At 39.8% G+C, this 11,571-nt stretch overlaps 1 protein-coding gene across 5 annotated transcripts; it reads right to left on the bottom strand.

The window, feature by feature from the left end:
* Positions 1–786: 786 nt before the first annotated feature.
* pfkfb4a (6-phosphofructo-2-kinase/fructose-2,6-biphosphatase 4a) lies at positions 787–11,332 on the bottom strand. 5 transcript variants are annotated; one of them, XM_084704996.1, is made up of 15 exons: positions 9,178–9,574; positions 7,863–7,979; positions 7,658–7,754; positions 7,394–7,460; positions 6,599–6,673; positions 6,466–6,522; positions 6,242–6,363; positions 5,952–6,159; positions 5,209–5,355; positions 5,015–5,119; positions 4,335–4,464; positions 4,115–4,177; positions 3,964–4,028; positions 3,538–3,593; positions 787–1,674 (listed from the first exon to the last, which is right to left on the bottom strand). In XM_084704996.1, the coding sequence occupies exons 1-15, from the start codon at positions 9,305–9,307 to the stop codon at positions 1,668–1,670; spliced, it is 1,446 nt and encodes a 481-aa protein (XP_084561122.1). In that variant the 5' UTR covers positions 9,308–9,574; the 3' UTR covers positions 787–1,667. The 5 variants fall into 5 exon arrangements, with proteins under 5 accessions (XP_084561122.1, XP_084561125.1, XP_084561124.1 ...); XM_084704999.1 differs by lacking the exons at positions 3,538–3,593; positions 9,178–9,574 and adding an exon at positions 11,185–11,318; XM_084704998.1 differs by lacking the exon at positions 3,538–3,593 and having other exon boundaries at positions 9,178–9,573.
* Between the last annotated feature and the right edge of the window lie 239 nt (positions 11,333–11,571).

The raw sequence follows: 11,571 nt of genomic DNA, 5'->3' as shown, positions 1-11,571 counted from the left end.
ATGTATGACTAGTGAAGGTCTGTATATATGACTGTAATGTATGACTGGTTAAGGTCTGTATGTATGACTGTATGTATGACTGGTGAATGTCTGTATGTATGACTGGTGAAGGTCTGTATGCATGACTGTAATATATGACTGGTGAAGGTCTGTATGTATTACTGTATGTATGACTGGTGAAGGTCTGTATGTATGACTGTATGTATTATTGGTTAAGGTCTGTATGCTTGATTGTAATATATGACTGGTTAAGGTCTGTATGCTTGATTGTAATATATGACTGGTGAAGGTCTGTATGTATGACTGTATGCATGACTGTTGAAGGTCTGTATGCATGACTGTATGTATGACTGGTGAAGGTCTGTATGTATGACTGTATGCATGACTGTTGAAGGTCTGTATGCATGACTGTATGTATGACTGGTGAAGGTCTGTATGTATGACTATGCATGACTGTTGAAGGTCTGTATGCATGACTGTATGTATGACTGGTGAAGGTCTGGATGTATGACTGTATGCATGACTGTTGAAGGTCTGTATGCATGACTGTATGTATGACTGTTGAAGGTCTGAGACAGGAGAATTCACTTACACTGCTGTGCCTGATCATCCTCATTGAGGATTGTTGTGGTCTTTTGGAATTATAGGGAAATCAAATCAAAGTTTCAAAAACAATTCATATGCTTGAGACATTCCTGTATTTGTATGTCATGTATATTCACTCCTATAACATTCCTCTAATTTTGACATAATGATTGATTCAAAATAAGTCAAACCAAAAATGTATTAACAGTTCAGATAACATTTTAATGTGTCAAAGTATCAATCAAACCCAAAATAATTATTGATTCTATACATGTCAAAACATTTTCCGATGTGATTTAAGCATAATAGAAAAAAAATATTATATATTATACTCTAACATACACTAACCGAACTGTGACCTTGCATGGTTTTTAAGTGTCCTCCTCAAAAGGCACAAAGGCAATGTGATGGTGCAACAGATATGTTGTAGTTATGCAGAAAAGGGGGTGTTGCTGATGTGGGGAAAAGGGGATTGACTTAACCCGTAGGGTCCGTTATTGTGGGTTTCCATTACTTTTCATCTGTGATTTTAATATAACGTTTTGCCACTTAACAGATTGAACACAAACTTTTCTGTCTTCCAATGGTTTAATAGAGGCAACATTCTTAACACGTGCCCATATCTTGCTTATATTGGTGCTTGAAATAACATTTTGTGTTCACTTCAAATGGTATCGGATTTTTGCTTGAATAAGTTGTTTCATCATACTCCACTATTCTTGAAAATGACATGAACACCTTATCAAGTGCTATGCATTCTATGATCATAACATAATGTCTTTAAATCATTTCATCATCTCAGAAAAAGTGTCTAAACCTTAACAATCCCTTAAATACTGTACACAGTGTCACACAACAGGTTCAGCAATACCAGTTATTCAAAATAGTTATAACAAAAAGAATTTGAGGTTTTACATTACAAAAATATGTTACTGCCATTGTTGTACCCGATGAGTGTATCTTGGAGGCAAACAGAGAATGAGGCCTAGAAGTCTCCCCTTCCAACATGTCTGACAAGCAGATACAAGGTCAAAGGTGAGATGGGACGGTCTGCAAGGCATCTTCAGTGGTGCGATGGACGTTTACATTCTGAAAGAGGAACACAAGTCTGATGCATAAAAAACACTAAACTAGTTCAGTTTTAGTGAATATGTTATATGTGTTTGTAATAAATGTAAAGCAAGTCTTTAAAAAAAAAACATTTATGTGTTTAGTTCATGGGCATGAAAATTATCCTGCAATGCACATCAACCTTCAACAGATGTTTTGGCAAAACTGCCGACAACAAGGCAAACACAGGAGTTTGGAACACCAACAATTAATATGCAGTCAAAAAGCCCCATCTATATACATGTTACTAGCATCAGCTTGGAAATTAAATGCTATAGAAGTTTGTCAAACTACAAAACACCACTTTGCAGTATGTGTTACTCAGGGTTTTTTGTGTGTAGGCAAGTGACAAAAATATTGAATCCAGTTAAGGTTCTGACACTTTTGATAGATACCAAGCAGACTGCAGAGAAAGAACAAATTATTGTGATACCTACAAATTTGTCCCTTCACTGCCTGTTGAATTTGAGATCCTGTTGTACCCCTGTCTAGTAAGAGATGTGAGATATATCACTGATTTTGCTGCACTGTATTATGCACTATTGTAATTGAGATGTTATCATTGCAGTGTAGTTCAGATACTATTATGGTTCACTGTGCCTGGGAGCAGAGATGTGGTTACTTTGTGCTGTGGCTAGAAGATTCTGACCAGTCCTTGTCTATGACCACAAAAAATACAGCTAGAACTATGAACATGTAATCCTTGATCATCTGTTGTATTTTGTAGATGCACTGTTTGAACGTCGCTTTAGATAAAAGCGACTACTAAATGAGTAAAATGTAATTGTTCAGACTTTGTGAAAGAGGGTGCCAACTTTTTAAAGACACTGTATATATTTTATATGTAGATAGGGATGTTGACAAAGGGAGGCTAGTGACAACGTCCACCAACATTGATAACACATTTCAATATGAATCATCGGAAGAATCATAGTGAATTTTTAAAATACGTTAGATAGTTCAGCAGTGGTGTGGATGATTGGAAAACTTGATTGTTTACAAATTCACAGATTAATTATTATTAATTTAGTGGCCAACTGTGGTACGCACCCTCAAAAAGGCAGGTCATGGTATATCTAATTCTTCATAGCTGGTAGCTCTACAAAACTGGCCAGACCCATTTTAAAAAAGACATCTGAAGACATGGATAAAAAAGTGCAGCAGAGAAGGTCAAGTATATTTTATTAACATAGCGCGTACACAATAGTAAGGAAAGACTTCCCCTTAATTTCAGCAGACCTTCATAGTTGAGAACTCAACAAGGGACTTTTGTCTACAGGATAAGCATATTATTATGAATGAAAATGAGGGAAAGGACTAAAACGCATTCTTAAATGCACATTGCATTGTCTCTACATGTACCTATTTCATAGCCAGCTGTGTAACACTGACAACTGATATGTAAACTGATGTTGATTCACATTCATTCAAACACACAACATTCATTTTTCCAACATTCAATTGACAAGACTAAGTAATTGAAGTTCAGTAAAAAAAAAATGCTGCTTGTGTCATTGCTTCACATTTGGCAATCGAGCATCGATTCACAACATTAGTATTTGATGTTATGGCAAAAATCAATGCTTTGATATTTAAAAAAGGAGTATAAATTACACTTGACTCATGGAGTTGGGTTGTCAGTATTGAACTGGATTCCAGTTATTCATTGTTAGGGCAGGAAACAGCACATTGCACCGATGTTGTTTACTAAAGCCAGACCAATTAGCTTCTGATCACAGGAGTTAAAGAAAAGCCTGATTGTGATGATAGTGATTGAGGATGGAGCAGAGGGAGAATGGGAGAAGGGACGAGTGTTTGAGAGTGAAAGGGACACTGTCTCACTGGTGAGCTGGGACTGTTAGCAAAGCCTCATCTGACATCCGCGACACCTCTACGTTCTGTTCAGCAATAAAACAAAACAAATGGGTCAAGCATACGGGAGACACATTCAGGTAATAAAAAATGAATAATCATCTAATTGGAATCATGTATTATGATGTTCTGTTTTTATGCCTCTCTAGGCATGGCAAACGTTTTCCATAATATTAAATAAAAAGTGCATAAGGTCATCCAAGAGCATTTTTGCTATTTGAGGAGACCATATTGCATCTATGCCTTTTGATATCTGGTATGATGGGCATTGCATCAAAGCCTTAGTGTGAGGAACCATCTTAAGAGTTGCATTTCACTGGAACGGACTTCCATGAATCTATAGGAAATCATGAATGGAACTCCAGCATGCGGTGGTGGTGGTGGCCGTTTACCTACCTCTGGTCGATCTCTGTGAGTGTTCACAGCTTCCACATGCAGGTAGATGGATTCCACCTTACAGCCTAGAGACACAGTGCAGAGAAGTGGTTTATGGTCTGATTATTTCAACCAATAAAAGAGAGAGAGATGCCAAAGACGGCCCTCTTACCGTAAGCCACTGGTGTGAGCTTCAGCACAGTATGCAGTGGGCACTTCAGGTAGGGCAGCTCCTCTGAGAAGACGGTACCAAATGGTCAACATCCAGCTCAGTCAGACAATGGTAAATCAGTGTATAATCTACGTTCATCTCAAACAAAAAAACACAGTTATAAACACTAACACAGCCAATGCCCTGGCCCTCATACTAGCCAGTGGGTTTGCAGACTAACCCGCTGTTTTATCCAGGAAGTAGGCCAGCAGGCAGCGCATGATGGCCTGGTGACAGATGACAAGCACGTTCTCCTGCCTCTCCAGCTCCATGATGACTGGCTCTAACCGTTGCACCAGGTCCTCATAGGACTGAGAGCAGAGATGAGAGCAAATACACACAAACAGCAAGAAAGACATAAATAGACGTGCAAAGACACACACATCAGCATTCTTGATAACACCAAGAACTGTGTTATCAAGACATAATCATAATGGGCATCTGAGTCTCACTAAGTAAAGGAAATTAAGGGTAATGAGACAAGACTAAAAGGTAGAAACACATCATTTGGCATTTAGGACCACATTAACACACAGACTAGAGTCTAGAACACAGACACATCACCTACACCCCAAAAGGATGCATTGAAAACGTGTTTTTGTAAAAGGAAACAGTTGAGAAACTTGGCAAATTGGTATGTCATATTAAGTGGTCTTAAAAACTAAATGTACATTTTAGTTTCTGATATATGTGCATGTTTTCTATTTGTCATTGTGAGTATTGTGTGTGGATTGAGGCAGTCAAAAAAAAAATCAAGTCTACCCATAAAACACAACAAAACATGTAACAATTGAAACACGTTTGGATATTTTCTGAAGGCACCATAAGGAAACAGTCTATAAGAAAATGGTCTGGCCTCACCTCTCCCTTCGGATAACGGTAACGGTATTTGTCCTGGTCCCTCATAGCAAACTCCAGAGGGTAGTGTTCCTGGATTTCCTCATACATCATCTCCTCACACACACCCTGATGAAAGCACATACTGGATACGTTAGTTAAATCCACAAATCCAGAAACACAATAGCAGTACATTCGAGTTTTGCAGAGCATCTCACCGCGTCTATCTCGTTAATAGCCTTCCACTGCTCATAGGGCACATTGAGAGCCTCTGCAGTCTGGATGGTCCTCTTCATCTGACTGGTCCACACCTTCAGATCGCTGATGTCCTGAGACTGGATGAAGTGGCCTAGGTACTTGGCAAACTGCACAACACAGAGTTCACATGGAAAATAAATGAAAAAGAGCTAGCCAGACAAAGAACCTGTTAGAAAAGTTAAAGATGTAACTGTTATCCTGTAATAAGAACGATTCTGTGTTCAGCATTCCTTGTCAGTAGACAGCCCTCTTCCAACATGAACTCTGGGTAACACTAGGCTTACGTAAACAAACTGACCTAGGCTGAGCATTATCTTACTAGAGGTGCAATAAATGTGTTAACCTTATCTGTGCTGAGTGAATCATATGGTCAAGCCTAAGGTCAGAGAACTCTGTAGGTTTCCACGCACACAAGTGTGCCAGGTCTATGCAAAGGAGCCAATGAAAGAAGAGCCATGGGACATTTGCGTGCCTTTGTCTTTACCAATGACTGTAAAGAGCGGGGCTGCTTAAATAGCTAGCTAGCACAACATGCTAGCAGACAAACTTGTAGCACAATGCCATGTGATGTTTTTGTCTCCTTGAGGCCGCAAGCAATAAAGCTTTCTTAACTTGTTCAGACTGGCTGTGCAATGCTTGTTAGATTAACATTTCTGACAGAACCCTTCCCCACCAAAGAACAGATTCCCAGCATGTGTCCCACCTCTTTGCCCCTGTTTGAGAGCCCAGAATCTCCTCCAATGCGGCCCTTGATGTTGAGTTCACTTTCTCCGTGGCGGCAGAGGTATATGGAGCGTGGGGTGATGTGGATGTTCATCAGGTAGTAGACAATGCGGCTCTGGATGTGGTCCTGGACACGGTTCACGAGGTACCGTTGGCCCACGTCAATAATCTTAATGTAGGACAGATCCCTGGGAGAGAGAAGGGGCTTTAGACGTCAGCCATCTTCCATCAGAGGAAGCCAAGCTGTGTTGCTCAGACGGCCCCCCTTACCTGTCCTGGACTTCATCAAGAGGTTCATAGGAGCTCTCATAACACTTGATTCTCTTCATGAAGTCCTGCACAGCTTCCTCTGTGTCACGGTTGGTGTAGTCAGGGCTGCCCAGTTTCACTTGCTGACCACAACACATGGGGGACAAAGGTAACACGTTTAGTATGAACCATGGGATAGTCCTGTTCCAGTTTGATCCAAGTAGTGGTTTGCTGAGGAAACTCACCACTATGTTCTCTTGAATGACATCTGGGTCTTCGCAAACCGACTCCACAAAGAACACCTAAAAGAACCGATGAAACATCAGAGTCGTACAACACAACTCAACCAGACAGATCAGGACTTGAGGCCAATTGTACCTTGAAACCATTCTGCTCAGCGAACTGGTTGATGGTCTCTCTTCTCTCCCTGGTGGTGTTTGTGGCATCAAACACCTGGAACACCAGAGGACCCACCGTCACTCCCAAGAAAATAGCTCATACAGACTTAAAGCTTCCACAGAAAGCATTAGGCCTATATTGCGTCCTCATAACAGTTATATGGAGGCAATTATCCAACAGTAATCTAATGCACCCTTTCCTGATATGATTGTGGTTCAAACTTCAGCGTTTCTTTTGTTTTTCAAGACCATATGTATACCTTGGCTTGGTTTCCCAGATTCGTTAAGAAGCTCTTAACAGTAAGATCTTCTTAGGAACATTCTAAGAGCCCTCTAAAATGCTCTTAGAGCGTTCCTAAGAAGCGCTTAGCGTTAAGAGCTTCTTTACGAATCTGGGAAACCCGGCCCTTATCTGAGGTGTTTACGTTTTAAGCCTGACAGGGAAGACCTTTGACCTTCTTCCCTACCTTTATGGCAACAGTAAGGCCTACTAACTGTAAGCAGATAGCGATAGTTTAATCAATGTCTTTCTACCAATCACGTAATTCCTTGTCATGTCATTTGAATGAAGACCTTTATCAGTCCCGGTTTAATATGCTTGGGGAAAAACTGCCATTTGGCAAAGGACTGAAATCGCAATAGTGTTGTGAACCTTCTCTCCATGCATAAATAAATAATAATAGTATTGCATCCTTGAAGTATCTTTATTGAGCCATGACACACGAGTTTCTAAAATGTCCTAGTCCATTTAGCTGGTTTAAGTGACTTGACCCACCGCAACTTGGCCTCCTTCATCAGCAAGGTACTGTCTGACATCATTCAGAGCAGCTGTGGCACACTGCCTGGAAGTGACACAGGGATATGTTACTTTTACTAACAATGACTGGGAGTTTTTTACAAAGACAAACAGAAGACATGACAACATCTACCAGCACAGCACATCGTGACCATGGGTTGGAGGAGGGTTTATCATAATCTGGTGATACTGAATCATCTTCGCTCATTAGACTAACAGAAAAGCCTCAGAAGTTCATCTTACTGCCGTATCTTCAGTCCCTCCTCATTGTCTGGTAGGAAAAACTCAAAGGACTTGTAGATCTTCACACACTCACGCCGGTACTGGCCAACATTGAACTCTACGGAATTTAAAGAGATTCAATGTTCAATAAAGGAAACAACTGTTCTCCTTTAGGCATACGTTCCAATTTATCAGCACAAACTAAATGAATCGCTATAGCTTGTACCTCTTGTGGGTACGCCTATCCAATTGAGGTAGCGTGTCAGCTTCTTCGAAATGTAGGTCTTCCCTCTGGCTGGGAGACCCACCGTCACAATGAGGGTGGGGCAGTTGGTCATACATACTGAATATGGGAGAAACGTACAGGGCGGAGACACACTTCAATCAATTGAACATGGACATAGCATAGTTTTGTGCTTTACAAACCCTGCTGCACAGAATACAAAACTCCCTCATGACATGGACAATATATTTGTATAGTGAAATACTGGTTGGTAGATACACATTACAACAACTTGTTAAAATATGATATTAAGAGTGGAATTTTCCTTTGTTAAAGTAGGTCACACGGAATGCTATCTGATGCAAGCTTAAACTTTTCCATTACTCAATATATGAAATGTTGTCAAGTAATATATAAAATAGAGCAGAGGTCATATCTGTGCCATGTCATGGTAAAAGTATTTCATAGCAAATCATCTGTAGACTTGAAGACTAGTAGGACAGAGAGGAAATACTGAAAACTCTTGCCTGGGTCTGGGGCAATCCACTTTACTGACCAATGTTAATTTAAAGCTTGCTATCAACCAAATCAAAATACCCAAAGTACTACTTAGGCCAAATTAATTTTCTAAAACCATAACAGAACACAAAGATGTTCAGGATTGACTATAATAAAAAATAAATATATACAACAAATATTAAAATTACGTTTAATTTAAGAGAAAGATCCACCAGGGTGATTCTTGACCAGGAACAAAAATGCTAAGCACAGTGAAGCAGACTCAAAATCATGTAGGCTATATGACAGTCAAGACACATTCTGGTTACCAACAATTTAGGACAATAACTATGGAATACCCTGTGTAGATTAATAGCATTTCCTCATCAACAGACCAGCATATTGGTACCAAAAAAAAGAAAAGAAAAATGCACAGCCATGCACACGGCACGCATATCCAGCATAGATGTACTCGTCTATAATACAGCCATGTGTGGGAAGGCTACAATTGAACCTGTAAGCATGATATAAACTCTACTGGATCAAGTATTACAGACCGATTCGCACTCCGATATGAGCAATCACTTGGAGAGTAATATTTCCTAGCCTACTTATTGTAAAACAGCATTGCTACAATCGCGATGCATTTTATTCCCTCGAGAGATCAGTAAATCGCAAATGCAAGTTACAATTATTTTCATTTATCATGCCATTCATCAACTTTGAAAGCATTCATCAATTAATAGGGTACCGAACAACCTGCATCCCAGCTTCGAAATCCAAACCACGTCGTAAAGCGGCTAGCTAGCAAAATACACACCTTTTCTTTGAGAAATGTGTTTCTCAGGAAGGCCATTCTTGTTTGGCATCCAGATTTTCTTTAGAGGGTTTTGAGTAAGTTCCCGCGGCGTTGAGGAATTTGATGGTCGTTCGTCCATTTCGTCGTCCATCAGGGAAGCCTCAACAAAATCAGCACGGGGCCTTTTATTCACATAGCCTACAGCTTATCTAGCGCCTGGTCCCTCGTATGAGATGTCCTACTGGTTTGGTGGGATTATTTTGGATGTCGTAGAATATGGGTTGTTTTGACCAAGTTTACCATAATCTGTCGAATACATGCGCGCTTGGTATTCAGACATGTGATCTGCGATGTCCAGCGGTCCCGAATTGACTGACTAAACTACATGAATTCCATTTATGTTGGGGTCATAACCTACATATAGTCTACCACATACTATAGGCTATTTCTAATTTTACACAAATTAAATTTGCGCACGATAATTAATTAATGGGTGGTAGGCTATACAAGGCCCTCCCAACTCGATGCAATGTATCGTGAGAAACTGATAGAATGTATTTCAACAACGTATGGGGCTTCTAGCCTACACCCCAAAATGGGGAGGGGATTCCTGTGACATTTACGCAATATTATAATTTTACATAGGCTAATGAATTGAAAATACAGTGGACAGGCAATTATTATAATACAGTTTTTATGTATTTTTATGAATATCCATAAGATGGCAGCATCGGGTTTATGCCATGTTTACTTTGTTTTCTTAGATTAGGCTACATAGCCTACCAATTATACAGGCTACATGATGTATGTTATTGTGCCAATTAGCCTATGCCATGTCATTCAAATGTCGGTGTTTTTGCATGATTACAAACATCTAACAAGTTAAAACATGCAGTGTTTCAGAGCGTAACCAGTGCTATAGTCAGTAGGCTATATTCCTTAATGTATGCAGCAATGTATCATGTGCAGCAATATATGGGTATCCAGTGGGTCATAAACCATAGGATCCTGATGCAGCACCAACAGTCATGACCCAAATAAGAGATGGAGGGTGTCTATTTAAACAATCCAGGTCTTTCTCTTTTCTACCCTGATTGTCACAGCTCACGCTAAAGCCATATTCTGGAAATAGATTCTGATGATTTGCTCAGGTCTTGCAAAATAAGGAAGCTTTTCGACATTTAAAACAAACTGCATTGTCAATAACATTTTTTTAATTAAGCACTACAATTACATTATTCATTAGGCTGCTGCCCAGCGTTCAACAACCACATCAAATGGATAAATTCATCACCTTTACAGAAAGGCCTCGTTCAATCATCGTTAGTGACATTGTCACTTGAATCAACCTTATCTCACCTGCCTTTTCTGCTGATAATCTGACAACAATGTAGCCTAATTGTGAACTAAAATCGATAAGTAGGCCAATGTTGTCAATGAGACCAGTTTCAAGAGCAACCGGATTTTATCCAACAACCCAATTTTGCTATAAAAATGGACAGAAATGTAAAACTTTATTGTCTGATTCTCAGATCATCTAGAGTGTACTGACATTATCTCAAAAGCCTACACATAAACCCACCATGACAGGATGAATACATTATGAAACAATCCACCAGTATCTTATTATACTTCAAGGGAGACACGTATAGGCTATCAGGAATAGTCTTGTACCCTTTCAATTTAGTTTACATGCGCGTTGACAGACAGTTTAGACTAGGCTACTCCAGTTGCGATTTTTACACAGCCCCTTGAATATGCCTAGAACGGGCTAAAAATAGCCCAGTGTATCACAATTAGGCTACCGGTTTAGATTTGATTGAATAAGTACGTAGACTATCGAATATACTGCAAAAACTGAAGTCCATAATTAGCTACCAAGGATGCGTGTTGGCAGTGATCGGTCTCATTGACGGCACAACATCAACGGTTGTTTACGTTCAGGGTTAGGCTACATTGTAGCTTCAGGAACTGCAGGCTTGTCTTATAATAAATCGTAATAGCCTATTAGCAAAATATTTCCCTTACCCGTCCGATCCAGATTTTGTGTATTTTTGGAACGGCTGGAGCCTCTCATCATTTGTTTCCAGTGATCCGCGATAATGACGCTACTTGCCTGTGCGTCCGATGAAAGCGGGGGTATCACACTTAGTGAAACGTGCCGCAACCAGCTCATGTCTAGAAATACTGCGACTATGCACACACCCACTTGTGTTGTAAATGAGTGGATTTTTACACGTGTATGGTTTTATCTTGAAAGTAGCTATGTGAGAGTGTGTTTGACCACATGGATTTCATTGGTCAATATTGAGAAGTTGCAATAAATCATCGTATCAATGTATAGTCGTATAGCAACGTATAGCAACGTTGATGACACTTTATTTTACAGTAGTCCAACTTTACATAATCTGTATT

This window comes from Hypomesus nipponensis, chromosome 9, assembly GCF_054491055.1.
Source record: "Hypomesus nipponensis isolate SF chromosome 9, ASM5449105v1, whole genome shotgun sequence".
In the NCBI taxonomy this organism is placed as follows: domain Eukaryota; kingdom Metazoa; phylum Chordata; class Actinopteri; order Osmeriformes; family Osmeridae; genus Hypomesus; species Hypomesus nipponensis.
Note: the sequence above shows the minus strand (reverse complement) of the source record. Positions and strands in the feature narration are given on the sequence as shown.

Bases quoted from the DNA above. Each gene is read 5' to 3' on its own strand.
- pfkfb4a (XM_084704995.1), bottom strand. From the start codon at position 11,332: ATGAGCTGGTTGCGGCACGTTTCACTAAGTGTGATACCCCCGCTTTCA. The intron at 5,120-5,208 runs GTGAGATGCTCT...TGCTTTCATCAG, and splicing joins CTATTAACGAGATAGACGCG to GGTGTGTGTGAGGAGATGAT. The intron at 4,465-5,014 runs GTGAGGCCAGAC...CTCTGCTCTCAG, and splicing joins ACCGTTATCCGAAGGGAGAG to TCCTATGAGGACCTGGTGCA.